The sequence below is a fragment of the Miniopterus schreibersii genome (assembly GCF_964146895.1).
Source record: "Miniopterus schreibersii genome assembly, chromosome: 3".
Lineage (NCBI taxonomy): Eukaryota > Metazoa > Chordata > Mammalia > Chiroptera > Miniopteridae > Miniopterus > Miniopterus schreibersii.
Window position 1 is genome coordinate 6,287,440 of NC_138103.1, and position 14,773 is coordinate 6,302,212.

Below are 14,773 nucleotides of genomic sequence, written 5' to 3' on the forward strand. Positions count from 1 at the left end.
AATCTGGAAATAAGGTAACAGAAAATATCCAATCAAAACAGCAGAAAGAAAAAAAGAATTTTAAAAATAAGGATAGTTTACAGGACCTCTGGGACAACATCAAGCATACCAACATTCACAAAATAGGGGTACTAAAAGGAGAAGAGAAAGAGCAAGGGACTGAAAATCTCTTTGAAAAAATAATGATTTAAAACTTCCTTAACTTGGCAAAGGAAATAGACATACAAGTCCAAGAAGCACAGAGAGTCCCAAACTAGAAGCCTACACTAAAACACATCATAATTAAAATGCCAAAGGTTAAAGACAAAAAGAGAATCTTAAAAGCAGCAAGAGAAAAGCAGTTTATTATCTACAAGGAAGCTCCCATAAGACTATCAACTGATTTCTCAACAGAAACTTTACAGGCCAGAAGGGAATGGCAAGAAACATTCAAAGTGATGAAAGGCAAAGACCTATAGCCAAGATTATTCTACCCAGAAAGGCTATCATTTAGAATCATAAGAGAAATAAAGAGTTTCTCAGACAAGAAAAAAACTAAAGTTCACCATCACTAACCCAGTATTACAGAAATGTTAAAGTACTTCTTTAAGAAAAAAAAAGAAAACATCAAAAATATGAATAAGAAAATATAGGAAAGAAAAAGTTAACATGGACAAAGGCAAATATTTAGTAAAAGCAGTGATCATCAATCAACCAACTATAAAGCTAGCACAAAGGTTAAAAGACAAAAGTAGGAAGATCATGTGTAATTACAACAATAAATTAAGGGATAAACACACACAAGAAATAAAAAAATAATGACAAAGACATAAACATGAAGGTTGAGTAAAAGCTGTAGTGATTTTAGAATGTGTTTGAACTTAAGTGACCATCAACTTAAAATAAACTGCAATAAATATAGCTGGATATATACAAAACACATGGTAACCACAAACCAAAAATGTACAAGAGATATACAAGAAATAAAGAGAAAGGAATCCAAATATAACACTATAGAAATTCATAAACATACAAAAGAAGAAAGCAAGTGAATAGGAAAAGTACACAGAACTACAAAAACAATCAGAAAATAATTAATGAAACAGCAATAACTACATACCTATCAATAATTACTTTAAATGTAAATGAACTAAATGCTCCAATCAAAATACATAGCATGGCTGAATAGAACAAAAAAAAAAGGCTCAAGACTGCCTACAAGAGACCCACTTCAGATCGAAAGACACACAGACTGAAAGTAAAAGGATGAAAAAATAAGCTTCGTGAAAATGAAAATTTTTTTTAAAAAGCTAGGGTAGCTATACTTATATCAGACAAAATATACATTAAAACAAAAGCCTGTAGCAAGAGACAAAGTAGGGTATTTCAAAATAATAAGTGAATCAATCCAACAAGAGGATATAACTCTCATAAACATCTAAGTACACAACATGTGAGTACCTAAATATATAAAACAAATATTGATGGACATAAAAGAAAAGATCAAAAGTAATACAGTAATTGTAGGGGAATTTAACACGCCACTGACAATCCGGGCAGAAAGCTGACAAGAAAACAGTGGCCTTAAATAACATTAAACTAGATGGACTTAATTGATATTTTAGGACATTTAACCCAGAAGCAGCAGAATATGAATTTTTTTCAAGTGAACAAAAATGATCTTTCAGGACAGACCACCTTTACACCACAAAACAAGTCCCAATAAATTTAAGAAGATTAAAATCATATCAAGCATCTTCTCTGATCACAATGGTATGAGTCCAGAAATCAATTACACACATAAAAACATACTAAAAAACACACAAACATGTGGAGTCTAAGTAACATGCTACTAAAAAATGAATGGGTTAACAATGATGTCAAGGAAGAAATCAAAAGATACCTTAAGACACCTGAAAATGAAGACATGACAATAGAAAAAAAAACCTGTGGGACACAGACAAAACAGTTCTAAGAGGGAAATTCATAGCAGTACAAGGCCTATCTCAAGAAACAAGAAAATTTTCAAATAAACAATCTAACCTTACACCTGAAGAAATTAGAACAAGAACAACAAACAAAACCCAAAGGGAACGGAAGAAAGGAAATAATAAAGAGCAAGTGGAAATAAATGAAATAGAGTCTTTTTTAAAAAATTTAAAAGATCAGTAAAACCAAGAGCTGATTCTTTGAAAAGATAAGCAAAACTGAGAAACCTTTAGGCAGACTCATCAAGAAAAAATAGAGAAAACCCAAATTTTAAAAAATCAAAAATGAAAAAGGAGAAGTGACAATTGACACCACAGAAATATAGAAAAACACTACAATTTTACCAAACATCCAAAAAAACAGTAATAGGTATTATTTTCAAACTGTTCCAATAAATTAAAGAGGAGGAAAGGCTCCCAAACTCATTTTACAAGGCCAGCATTACCCTGATACCAAAACCATACAAAGACATACAAAAAAACGAGATTATAGGCCAATATCCCTGATGAACATAGGTGCAAAAATATTCAACAAAATATTAGCAAGTAAATCCAGCAATACATTAAAAATGTCATGCTCCATGACCAAGTGGGATTTATTCCTGGAACACAAGGTTGTTTCAATATCTGCAAATCAAGTAGCATAATACATACATAAAAATAAAGGATAAAGACCCGAGAGCTGGAAATGTAAAGGGCGGGAAGAGAAAAGTACTAGCAGCCGAAATAAATGGTGGAAATCAACCCAGGTCTCTGCAAAGAAGGAGCCCCAGTGGGGGAGGCGGTGGGGCTCCTACCCCTGCTGAGCTGTACGCTGTGTGCTCCAGGCCCCAGCCTAGACCTGGATGCCTGGCACTCGGAGCTTAAGGAAAATCACAAAAGGGAAAGTGACGCCCAGGCTCACCCTGCGATTCCCCCCGCCCCCCACACCCCGGCGTTTGTGGCGATGCTGGTGTAAACAAGCCCACGGTGCCGCCAGTGGTGTAACACCACCCTGTTTGCGTAAGCGCGCACCCTGGTGCTTGCACGGGGGCAGTTTTCGCAGAACCTATCACCGTCATTGAGTGGTGCATGACTGTAATTAATGTCTTTAAAAAATAAATCCCTGCCCTGGCAAAAATAAATAAATTAAATAATTAAATTAAATTAAATTAAATTAATAAATAAATAAACAAATAAATAAATAAAGGATAAAAATCACACAGTTATATCAATAGATGCAGAAAAAGCATTTGACAAAATCCAACACCCATTTATGATAAAAATTCTCAGCAAAGTGGGTACAGAGGGAAAATACTTCAACATAATAAAGGCCATAATGACAAACCCACAGCTATCATCATATTCAACAGAGAAAAGCTGAAAGCTTGTTCCTTAAAATCAGGAATAAGACAAGGATGTCCATTTTTACCACTTTTATTCACCATAGTATTGGAAGTCCTACTCATAGCAATCAGACAAGAAAAAGAAATAAAGGACATCCAAACTGGAAAGGAAGAAGTCATTATTTGCAGATGTCATGACACTATATATAAAGAACTCTAAAGATTCCACCAAAAAACTATTAGAACTGATCAATGAATTTGGTAAAATAGCAGGATACAAAATTAATATTCAGAAATTGGTTGCATTTTTATACACCAATAACAAACTATCAGAAAGAGAAACTAAGAAAACAATCCCATTTACAATTATATCAAAAAAATAAAATACCTCAGAATAAATTTAACTAAGGAGATGAAGAACCTGTACTCAAAAAACCATAAGACATTGAAAAGAGAAATTGAAGAACACAGACTCATAAAAAAATGGAAGGCAATACTGTGTTCATGGATAGTAAGAATTAGCATTGTTAAAATGTCCAAACTGCGCAAAGCAATCTACAGATTCAATGCAATACCTGTCAAAATACCAATGGCATTTTTCACAGAACTAGAACAAATAATCTTAACATTTATATGGAACCACAAAAGACCCTTAATAGCCAAAGCAATATTGAGAAAGAAGAACAAAGCTGGAGGTGTCATGTTACATAATATCAAACTATACTGCAAGGCTATAGTAACCAAAACAGGATGGTACTGGCATAAAAACAGATAGATCAATGAAATAAAATAGAGAGCCAAGAAATAAACCCACACCTATATGGTCAATTAATCTATGACAAGGGAGGCAAGGATATAAAATGGTGTAAATACAGGCTCTTCAATAAATGGTGTTGGAAAAACTGGACAGATACATGCAAAAAAATACAACTAGTCCACTCTTTTGCACCATGTACAAAAATAAACTCAAGATGGACTAAAGACTTAAATGGAAGATCTGAAACCATAAAAATCCTTGAAATCACTCTTAGCAATATTTTTTTGCCTATATTGCCCAAGGCAAGGGAAACAAAAGAAAAATATAAACAAAAGGGACTACAACAAACTAAAATTTTTTGTATAGCTGAGGAAACAATCAGCAAAATGAAAAGACAACCTACTGAATGGGAAAACATATTCACCAATGATACATCTGATTGGGGTTAATATTCAAAAATATATATGGAACTCATACAACTTAACACCAAAAAAATGAACAATCTGATTTAAAAATGGGCAGAGGGCCTGAATAGATATTTCTCCAAAGAGGACATGCAGATAGTCAACAGACATATGAAATGATGATCAACATCACTAATCATCACAGAAATGCAAATTAAAACTGCAATGAGATAGCACCTCACACCTGTCAGAATGGCTGTCATCACTATATCCACAAACCAATGTTGGCAAGATGTGGAGAAAAGGGAACTCTTGTGCACTATTGGTGGGAGTACAAATTGATGCAGCAACTATAGAAAACAGTATGGAGAGTCCTCAAAAACTTAAAAATAGAACTACCTTAGTGACCCAGCAATTCCACTTCTGAGTATCAGAGAAATCCAAAACACTAATTTCAAAACATATATGCAGTGGCAAATGTCAAGGACAAAGAGAGAATATTAAGGGCTGCAAGAGAGAGACAAGCAGTGACCTACAAGGGAATCCCCATAAGGCTGACCCCCATCAGGTCTCTCAACAGAAACTCTTCAGGCAAGAAGGGAGTGGCATGAAGTTCTCAAAGTACTGAGAAGCAAAAACATGCAGCCAAGATTGCTTTATCCAGCAAGGCTACTTTTAAAATGGAAGGTGAAACAAAGAGCTTCCCAGACAAAAAAAGGTTAAAGGAGTTCAGTACCACCAAACCAGCATTACGAGAAATGCTAAAAGAACTGCTTTAAGAAAAAGAAGGAATAGTGAGAGAAAGGTACATCAGCATAAAGAGGAAAAATGGCACTAAATAAGTTTATATCAATAGTAACCTTAAATGTAAACCAAATAAATGCTCCAATCAAAAGACATAGGGTAGCTGAATGGATAAGAAAACAGGACCCAAATAAATGCAGTCTACAAAAGACCCACCTGAGAGCAAAAAATTCACACAGGCTGAAAGTGAAGAGATGGAATAAAATATTCCATGCAAATGGAACAGGAAAAAAACCTGGAGTAGCAATACTTATTTCTGACAAAATAGACTTCAAAATAAAGACCATAACAAGAGACAAAGATGGTCACTACATAATACTAAAGGGATCAATCCAACAGGAAGAAATAACCCTTATAAACATTTGTGCACCCAATATAGGAGCACCTAAATATATAAAAAATTTCTTGGTAGACTTTAAGGGGGAGATTGACAGTAACACAATTATAGTGGGGGACTTTAACACCCCACTGTCAGCACTGGGCAGATCATCAAGACAAAAAGATCAACAGGGAAACATAGACCTTAAATGACTCACTAGATCTAATGGATTTCTTTGACATTTATAGAACATTTCATCCCAAAGCAGCAGAATACACATTTTTCTCAAGTGTACATGGAACATTCTCAAAAATAGACCACATGTTAGGGCACAGGGCAAGTCTCTACAAATTCAAGAAAACTGAAATCATATCAAGCATCTTCTCAGATCACAATGCCATGAAACTAGAAATCAACCACTATAAAAAACTCAAAAATATTCAAACACATGGAAGCTAAATAGCATGCTATTAAACAATGAATGGGTTACCAAGGAGATCAAGGAAGAAATCAAACACTTCATGGAAAAAAACGAAAATGAACAGACAACAACCCAAAATCTATGGGACACAGCAAAAGCAGTCCTGAGAGGAAAATTCATAGCATTACAGACCTATGTCAAGAGACAAGAAAAAGTTCTAATGAACCATCTAACACAACAACTAAAAGAACTAGAACGAGAACAGCAAGAAAAGCCTCAAGGAAGTAGAAGGAAGGAAATAATAAAGATCAGAGCAGAAATTAATGACATGGAAACTAAAAAAATATACAAAAAATCAACCAAGAGCTGGTTCTTTGAAAAGATAAATAAGATTGATAAACCTTTAGCCAGACTCACTAAGAAACAAAGAGAGAGGACCCAAATTAATAAAATCAGAAATGAAAGAGGCTATATAACAACCGACCCAACAGAAATACAAAGGATTGTAAGAAAATACTACGAACAACTATATGCCAACAAACTGGACAACCTGGGTGAAATGGACAAATTCCTAGAAGCATACAACCTTCCAAAGCTTAATCAAGAAGAGGCAGAAAACCTGAATAGGCCGATAACAACTAATGAAATTGAAGCAGTAATCAAAAAACTCCCAGCAAACAAAAGTCCTGGACCAGATAGATTTACAGGCAACTTTTACCAAACATTCACAGAAGAATTAACACCTATTCTATTCAAACTATTCCAGAAAATCCAACAGGAGGGAAAACTCCCAAACTCTTTTTATGAGGCCAGCGTCATCCTAATCCCAAAACCAGATAAAGACACTACAAAGAAAGAAAATTACAGGCCAATATCCCTGATGGACATAGATGCTAAAATCCTCACTAAAATTCTAGGAAACCAGATCCAGCAATCTATTAAAAAGATCATACACCACGACCAAGTGGGATTTATTCCAGGAATGCAAGGCTGGTATAACATTGCAAATCAATAAATATGATACATCACACAAATAAAATGAAGGACAAAAATCATATGATCATATCAATAGATGCAGAAAAAGCATGTGACAAAATCCAGCACCCATTTCTGATAAAGACTCTCAGCAAAGTGGGAATAGAGGGATCATACCTCAACATAATAAAGGCCATATATGACAGACCTACAGCCACCATCATACTCAATGATGAAAAACTAAAACCATTTCCCTTAAAAACAGGAACAAGACAGGGATGTCCACTTTCACCCTCTTATTCAACATAGTACTGGAAGTCCTCGCCATAGCCATCAGACAGGAAGAAAACATAAAAGGTTTACAAATTGGAAAGGAGGAAGTAAAACTGTCATTATTTGCAGATGACATGATATTGTACATAGAAAAACCTAAAGACTCCATCAAAGTAGTACTAGATTTGATAAACGAATTTGGCAAGGTAGCTGGACACAAAATCAACATCCGGAAATCAATGGCATTCTTATACACCAACAATGAACTTTCAGAGAGAGAAACTAAAAAAAAATACCGTTTACCATTGCAACTAAAAACTAAGAAATCTAGGATTAAACTTAACCAAGGATGTAAAAGACCTGTACTTGGAAAACTACGGGACACTGAAAAAAGAAATAGAGGAAGATATAAACAAGTGGAAGAATATATTATGCTCATGGATTGGAAGAATTATTATCATTAAGATGTCCATACTACCCAAAGCAATTTATAAATTCAATGTAATTCCAATTAAAATAGCAACAGCATATTTCACAGATCTAGAACAAACACTTCAAAAATTTATATGGAATCAAAAAAGGCCACGAATAGCTGCAACCATCTTGAAAACAAAGAACGGAGTAGGAGGGATCACTTTACTGGACATCAAACTGTACTACAAAGCCACTGTAATCAAAACAGCCTGGTGTTGGTACAACAACAGGCTTATAGATCAATGGAACAGAACAGAGACCCCAGAAATAGACCCACGCCACTATGGTCAGTTAATATTTGACAAAGGAGGCAAGAGCATCCAATGGAGTAAAGACAGTCTCTTCAATAAGTGGTGCTGGGAAAATTGGGCAGATACATGCAAAAGAATGAAACTAGACCACCAACTTTTACCATACACAAAAATAAACCCAAAATGGATAAAAGACTTAAATGTAAGTCACAAAACCATAAAAATCCTGGAAGAAAACATAGGCAGTAAAGTCACAGACATCCCACATAGTGGACTTTTCACTGATACATCTCCTAGGGCAAGAGAAACAAAGGAAAAAATAAACATATGGGACTACATCAAACTAAAAAGCTTCTGCACAGCAAAAGAAAACAGCCTCAAAATACAAAGGAACCCCACGGTCTGGGAAAACATATTTGCCAAGGATGAATCTGATAAGGGGCTAATTTCCAAAGTGTACAAAGAACTCATAGCACTCAGCAAGAGGAAGACAAATAACCCAATTAAGAAATGGGCAAAGGACTTGAAGAGACACTTCTCCAAAGAGGACATACTGGACACAGCCCAGAGACACATGAGAAAATGCTCTACGTCAATAATCATCAAAGAGATGCAAATCAATACCACAATGAAGTATCACTTCACACCTGTCAGAATGGCTCCATCAACAAATCAACAAACGACATGTGCTGGCGAGGGTGTGGAGAAAGGGGAACCTGGTACACTGCTGGGGGGAATGCAGACTGGGGCGGCCACTGTGGAAAACAGTGTGGAGGTTCCGTGAAAAATTAAAAATGGAGCTGCCTTTTGACCCAGTGATCCCACTTCTAGGAATATATCCTAAGAATCCTGAAACATTCATCAGAAAGGATATATGCTCCCCGATGTTCATAGCAGCACAGTTTACAATAGCTAAGATCTGGAAACAGCCCAAGTGCCCATCAGTAGCTGAGTGGATAAAAAGCTGTGGGACATTCACACCATGGAATACTACGCAGCTGTAAAGAAGAAGAATCTCCTACCCTTTGGGACAGTGTGGATGGTCCTGGAGAATATTATGCTGAGTGAAATAAGCCAGGCAGAGAAAGACAAACATCACATGATCTCGCTTATACATAGAATCTAAAGAACTTAATAAACTGATGAACAGAATAGATCCAATGCCATGGAAGCATAGACGAGACTGAGGAATGTCAGAGGGAGAGAGGAGGGCGGGTGGGTGGAGGGGGAGAGAGTAACCAAAGAATTTATATGCACATATGCACAACACAAGGACAGGGACAATGGGGGAGAGGGACTGGGGAGGGGGAAGGGACGGGGTGGAGCGGGTCATTGGGGAGAAAAAGGGACATCTGTAATATTTTAAACAAAAATAAACACACACAAAAAAAGAAAAAGATATATTCACTCCCACATTTATTGTAGCATTATTTATAATAACCAAGATATGGAAGCAACCTAAGTGTCCCCTATAGACAAATGGATAAAGAAGTGGTGCCCATATACAATGGAATATTACTCAGCCATAGAAAAAGAATCTAATCTTACTATTTGCAGCAACAAGGAGGGTCCTGGAGCATATTACTCTAAGTGAAATAAGTCAGACAGAGAAAGACAAACAACATGATTTCGATCTAAGAAACAAAATAAATGAACAAACAAAACAAAAACAAACACATAGATACAGAGAACAAATTGGTGATTGCCGAGTGGGAGGGAGGTGCGGGGGTGGAAACGGTCAAAGGGATTAAGAAGTACAAATGGTCAGCTATAAAAATAGTCACGGACATACAATCAATAATACTGTAATAACTATGTACGTTGTCAGATGGGTACTAGCCTTATCGGCGTGATCACATTGTTAGGTATACGTCTGATCACTATGTCCTACACCTAAAACTAATATAACATTGTATGTCGATTGTTATTGAAAAATAAATTTTTAAAAAGAAAATCAATTGACTATATATGTGTCAGTCTATTTCAGGCTTATTCTGTTCCACTGCTCTTCGTGATCTCTCCTTTTGCCAATGTCACACGCTCCTGATCATTGTAATTTTATATTGTCTGGAAATCAGATGGCATATGAACCCTCCACAAAGTTCTTTTACAAAACTGTTTTAGAAATTCCGTTTTCTATGATTTTTCATATAAATCTTAGAATTAGTTTGGTAATTATACAAAATAAAGCCCTGGGATTTTGTTTGGGACCGTGTTGAATCTATAGATCAACTTGGAGAGAATTGATATCTTAACAGTATTGAGTCTCCTCGCCCGTGAACACAGTGTATTTCTCTATTTACTTAGGTCTTGATTTCTCTCGTTAGTGTTGGTAGCTTACAGCATACAGATAGTGCACACATTTTGTTAGAGTTACACCTAAATATTTCATAGTCTTTGGTGCTATTGTAAATGGCACTTTTTAAAACTTCCAATTTCCAAATGTTTATTGCTAGTATAGAAATACAACTGCTTTTTATATATTGATCATGTAGCTTGAGAACTTACTGAAATAACTTATTAGTTATCATTGGGTTTTTGTCGATTCTTTGGGATTTTCCATGCAAACAATCCTGTCTCTGCAAATAGAGACAATCTTATTTTTTTCTTTCCACTCTGTATGCTTTCTGCCCCACCCCCCGCCTTTTTCTTGCCTTACTGCACCTGCTACATCTTACAGTATGAAGTTGAATAAAACTAGTGAAAGTGGATATTCTTGCCTTTTTTCCAATTTTAAGAGATAAATGTTCTCTTTTACTTTTAAATATACTAGCTATATTTTTTTAAAAATAAATGCTCTTTCACAGGTTGAAGATGTTCCCTTTAGTTCCTAGTTTGCTGAGAATTAAACACAATGAAAGAATGTTGTATTTTGTCAAAAAATTTCCTGTATCTATTAATATTATGGTTTTTTCTCTTTTAGTCTGTTGTTATGATGAATTACATTGATGGCTTTTTTTGTCAGGATAGCTTTTTCAGTTGAGATAAAATTTACATAATGTAAAATCTACCATTTTAAAGTATAAAATTTAGTCTGTTTTAGTATATTCACAGTGTTGTGAGTCATTACCACTAATTCCAGAACATTTCCATCACCCTGAAAAGAAACCCTATATCTGCTAGCAGTCACTCCCAATTCCCTCACTCCTTCTATCCCCTGGCGACCACTAGTGTACTTTCTGGCTCTATGGATTTGTCTAATCTGGATTTTTCAGATGAAAGGAATCATATCATATGTGGCTTTTGTAACTGGCTATTTTCACTTAGCATAAAGTTTTCGGGTATATCCATGTCATAGCATGTGTCACTACTACGTTTTTATAACTAAATAGTAGTCCATTGTATATATATGTCACATTTTGTTTATCTATTCATGAACTGATTTATATCTAAGTTCTCTCCACTTTTTGACTACTGCAAATAATGCTGCTATAAAAAGTCATGTGTAAGTTTTTATTTGAACACCTATTTTCATTTTGGGGACATGATATACCTAGGAGCGGAATGTCTGCATCATATGGTAAATCTATAGTTAACTTTCTGAGGAACTGCCCAACTGTGTTCCCAAAGGGCTGTCTTATTTCACATTCCCACCAGCAATGTATGAGGGTTCCAATTCCTCCACATCCTCACCAGCATTTGTTATTTAATAGCCATTCTAAAGAAAACAAAGACCAAAAATATGAACAATAAAATGGCAATAAATACATATCGACATTTGAAACTAAAAAACAAAATAAATGAACAAGCAGAACAGAAACAGACTCACGGATACAGAGAACATTTTGATGGTTGCCAGGGGGGGAGGGGGGTTGGGGGGGGAAAGGTGAAGGGATTAAGCAGCAGTTTGGTTGTTACAGAACAGTCATGGGATGTAAAGTGCAGCACAGGGAATGTAGCCAATAATATTCTACTAACCACGTATAGTGTCAGATGGATACGAGGTTTATCGGGATGATCACTTAGTAAGTTATATAAAGTCCGATCACTGGGGTGTACACTGAAACTAATATAATATTGTATGTCAACTGTAATTGAAAATTTTTAAATGATAATAAATAAATAGCCATTCTAGTGATATCTCTATTGTGTTTTTAATTTGCATTTCCCTAGTGACTCTTTATGTTGAACCTCTTTCCATGTACCTGTTGGCATTTGTAGATCTTCTCTGGAGAAATGTTTATTCAAACCATTGCCCATGTTAAAATTAGATTGTTTGCCCTTTAAGTTGTAAGGGTTCTTTATACAGAGCGAGGCAAAAATAGGTCTACAGTTGTTCATATGAAAAATCATACATTAATTAATAATAATAATACAAGAATAAACTCTGTTTCATGTACACACAACTGTAAACCTACTTTAGCCCCACCCTGTATTTTCTAAATACCAGACCTTTATCGGATATATTATTTGTAAACAGTTTCTCTCATTCTTTTCACTTTCTTTATAGTGTCCTTTGATGCTCAAAAGTTTTTAATTTGATGAAATCCAATTTGTCTATTTTTTCTTTGGTTTCTTGTGCTTGTGGTGTTATATCTAAGAAATTGTTGCCAAACCTTTGATTAGAAAAATTCACCTATGGCTCCTGCTAAGAGGTTTATAGCTTTAGCTTTTACATTTAGGTCTCTGATCCATTTTGAGTTAATTTTTGAATTTTGTATATTGAGAAATTTATTCTTTTTCATGTAGATATCCAGTTACCCCAGCATCACTGTTGAAAAAATTATCTTCTCCATTGAATGAACTTGGTATCTTTGTCAGAAATCAACTGACCATAGACATATGGGTTTATGGACTCTCAGTTCTATTCCATTTTCCCTCACCTTCTCCTTCTAGGTGCCAGGCACTGATGCCATCAATAGTCAATAAGTCTTGGTAAAACCTTTAAAGAGCATATGAAGAATTTCACTATTGACAAAGAATCATGACAAGATTGTTCCCATATAGAGCAAACTGATTTCATCCACACATGATGCATTAATTGCAGGCCAAAGAGAACCACAGATGGAAATTAAAGGGACACACACAGAACTACAGGCGCAATATCCTGGGTACAGTCCTATTTCAGGAATCTGCAAGAGTGATTCTGACGAAATATTTTTGCCTCCCACACCACATAAGATGCAACCACACTGCTTTTGCAGGGGTGATGTTTAAAATATTGAACTGCTAGGGCTGTTCAGGCACTGACCTACTCCTACTTAGCTGGAGGTGCCCTGAGGTGCCCTGCCTGACCTCATAGCTGCTGGGGAAGTGCAAAGAATACCAGGGAAGGGCCAGTGTGCAAAGTCGGGGCCACCACAGGGAAATAGCTATTTACTGACAAATATGGAATGATTTCAATACTTTAATAACTAATGTTCTATATTGATTAGGTACTTCAAATACCAGCTCGGTGTACAGGTACACTCAGAGACAGCTCTGTGCAGGTCATGTTATGATTTATTACTGTTGGAGTATCCCCAAATGCAGAGCTGGTCCTGTGAGGCTCCAGCTCAAGGCCCTCTGAGGCTCCTTTATAAAACTCTGCCATTCATGGCTCCTGGCGAGGCCCACCCTGGAATCTCTCAGCCCCCGGGCGCCTCTGTGTGCACATTCATGATCCACATGCTCTGCACTCACCTGGGTGCCCTTGATCACAGCGTTGTTCTCCCAGACACCGCTGTTCTGTCTAAACATTGCCACCAGGCCAGTGTGCTGATATCGAGGCGCCCCCAGAACCAGGGTTTGCACCCGGCCTCGCGAGATGACTTCGGCAGCATAACCTAAAGAGAAGGGTTTTTTCTTGCAGACCCTGCCCCCTCCAGCAGGCGCTTGATAGGTTGGGTAACTGGACCCCACACTATATTCCTCTTTGTTAACATAAATAGAATGAAACTTTGAAATTTTTGTCTTTAAACCTATCCTAAGGGCCTATGAGAGATCCAATGACATCTATACTGGTTGAGTTATACCATATCCTGACCTTTCTTAGAGTAACCCTGTCCTCCCCACTTACCCAAGTAAGCATCGTTCATGTCCGAATCCACCCTGGTTGTGTTGATGAAGGTGACTTTATCCCCAGGCATATGCAGAAAGGCTCCACCAGCCCAGTCAAAGCTCCCCACAGCGCCCAGCAAGGGACCGTTCTGGGAAAGAGAGTAGAATGGGATTGAGCAATCGACAGCTTCAGTGCAATCCCTATCAAAACTGCAATGGCATTTTTCATAGAAGTAGAACAAACGATCGTAAAATTTGTATGGAACCACAAAAAACACCCAAACGACTAAAGCAATTTTGAGAAAGAAGAACATAGCTGAAGACATTACACTTCCTGATTTCAAACTATATTGCAAAGCTTTAGTATTTAAAACAGTATGGTTTTGCCATAAAAACAGACACATGGACCAATGAAACAGAATACAGAACCCACAGATAAACCCATGCATATGTGGTCAGCTAATCTGCAACAAGGAGGCCAAGAATAGACAATGGGGAAAGGAGAGTCTCTTCAACAAAGGAGGCTGGGGAAACTGGGCAGCCACATTCAAAAGAATGAAACTGGCCCGGCCAGGCGTGGCTCAGTGGTTAAGCGTCGACCTAGGATCCAGGCGATCGGGGTTCAATTCCCGGTCAGGGCACATGCCCCGGTTGCGGGCTCGATCCCCAGTCGGGGGAGTACAGGAGGCAGCCGATCAGTGACTCTCTCATCATTGATGTTTCTATCATACTCTCTCTCCCTCTCCTTTCCTCTCTCTGAAACCAATAAAGATATATTTCAAAAAAGAAAAAAAGAAACAAAGAAACAAAAGAATGAAACTGGA

General features: G+C 36.7%; 1 protein-coding gene across 1 annotated transcript in view; it reads right to left on the reverse strand.

Annotated features, from left to right (window-relative positions):
- The window catches only part of ITGAM (integrin subunit alpha M), a 49,616-nt gene that overhangs the window by 16,616 nt on the left and 18,227 nt on the right, over positions 1-14,773 (reverse strand). Inside the window, exons 11-12 of the mRNA XM_081132480.1 lie at positions 13,969-14,098; positions 13,593-13,735 (exon numbers count right to left, since the gene is read on the reverse strand). Of these exons, the coding sequence (XP_080988606.1) occupies positions 13,593-13,735; positions 13,969-14,098 (273 nt within the window). The remainder of the gene's footprint in view (positions 1-13,592; positions 13,736-13,968; positions 14,099-14,773) is intronic.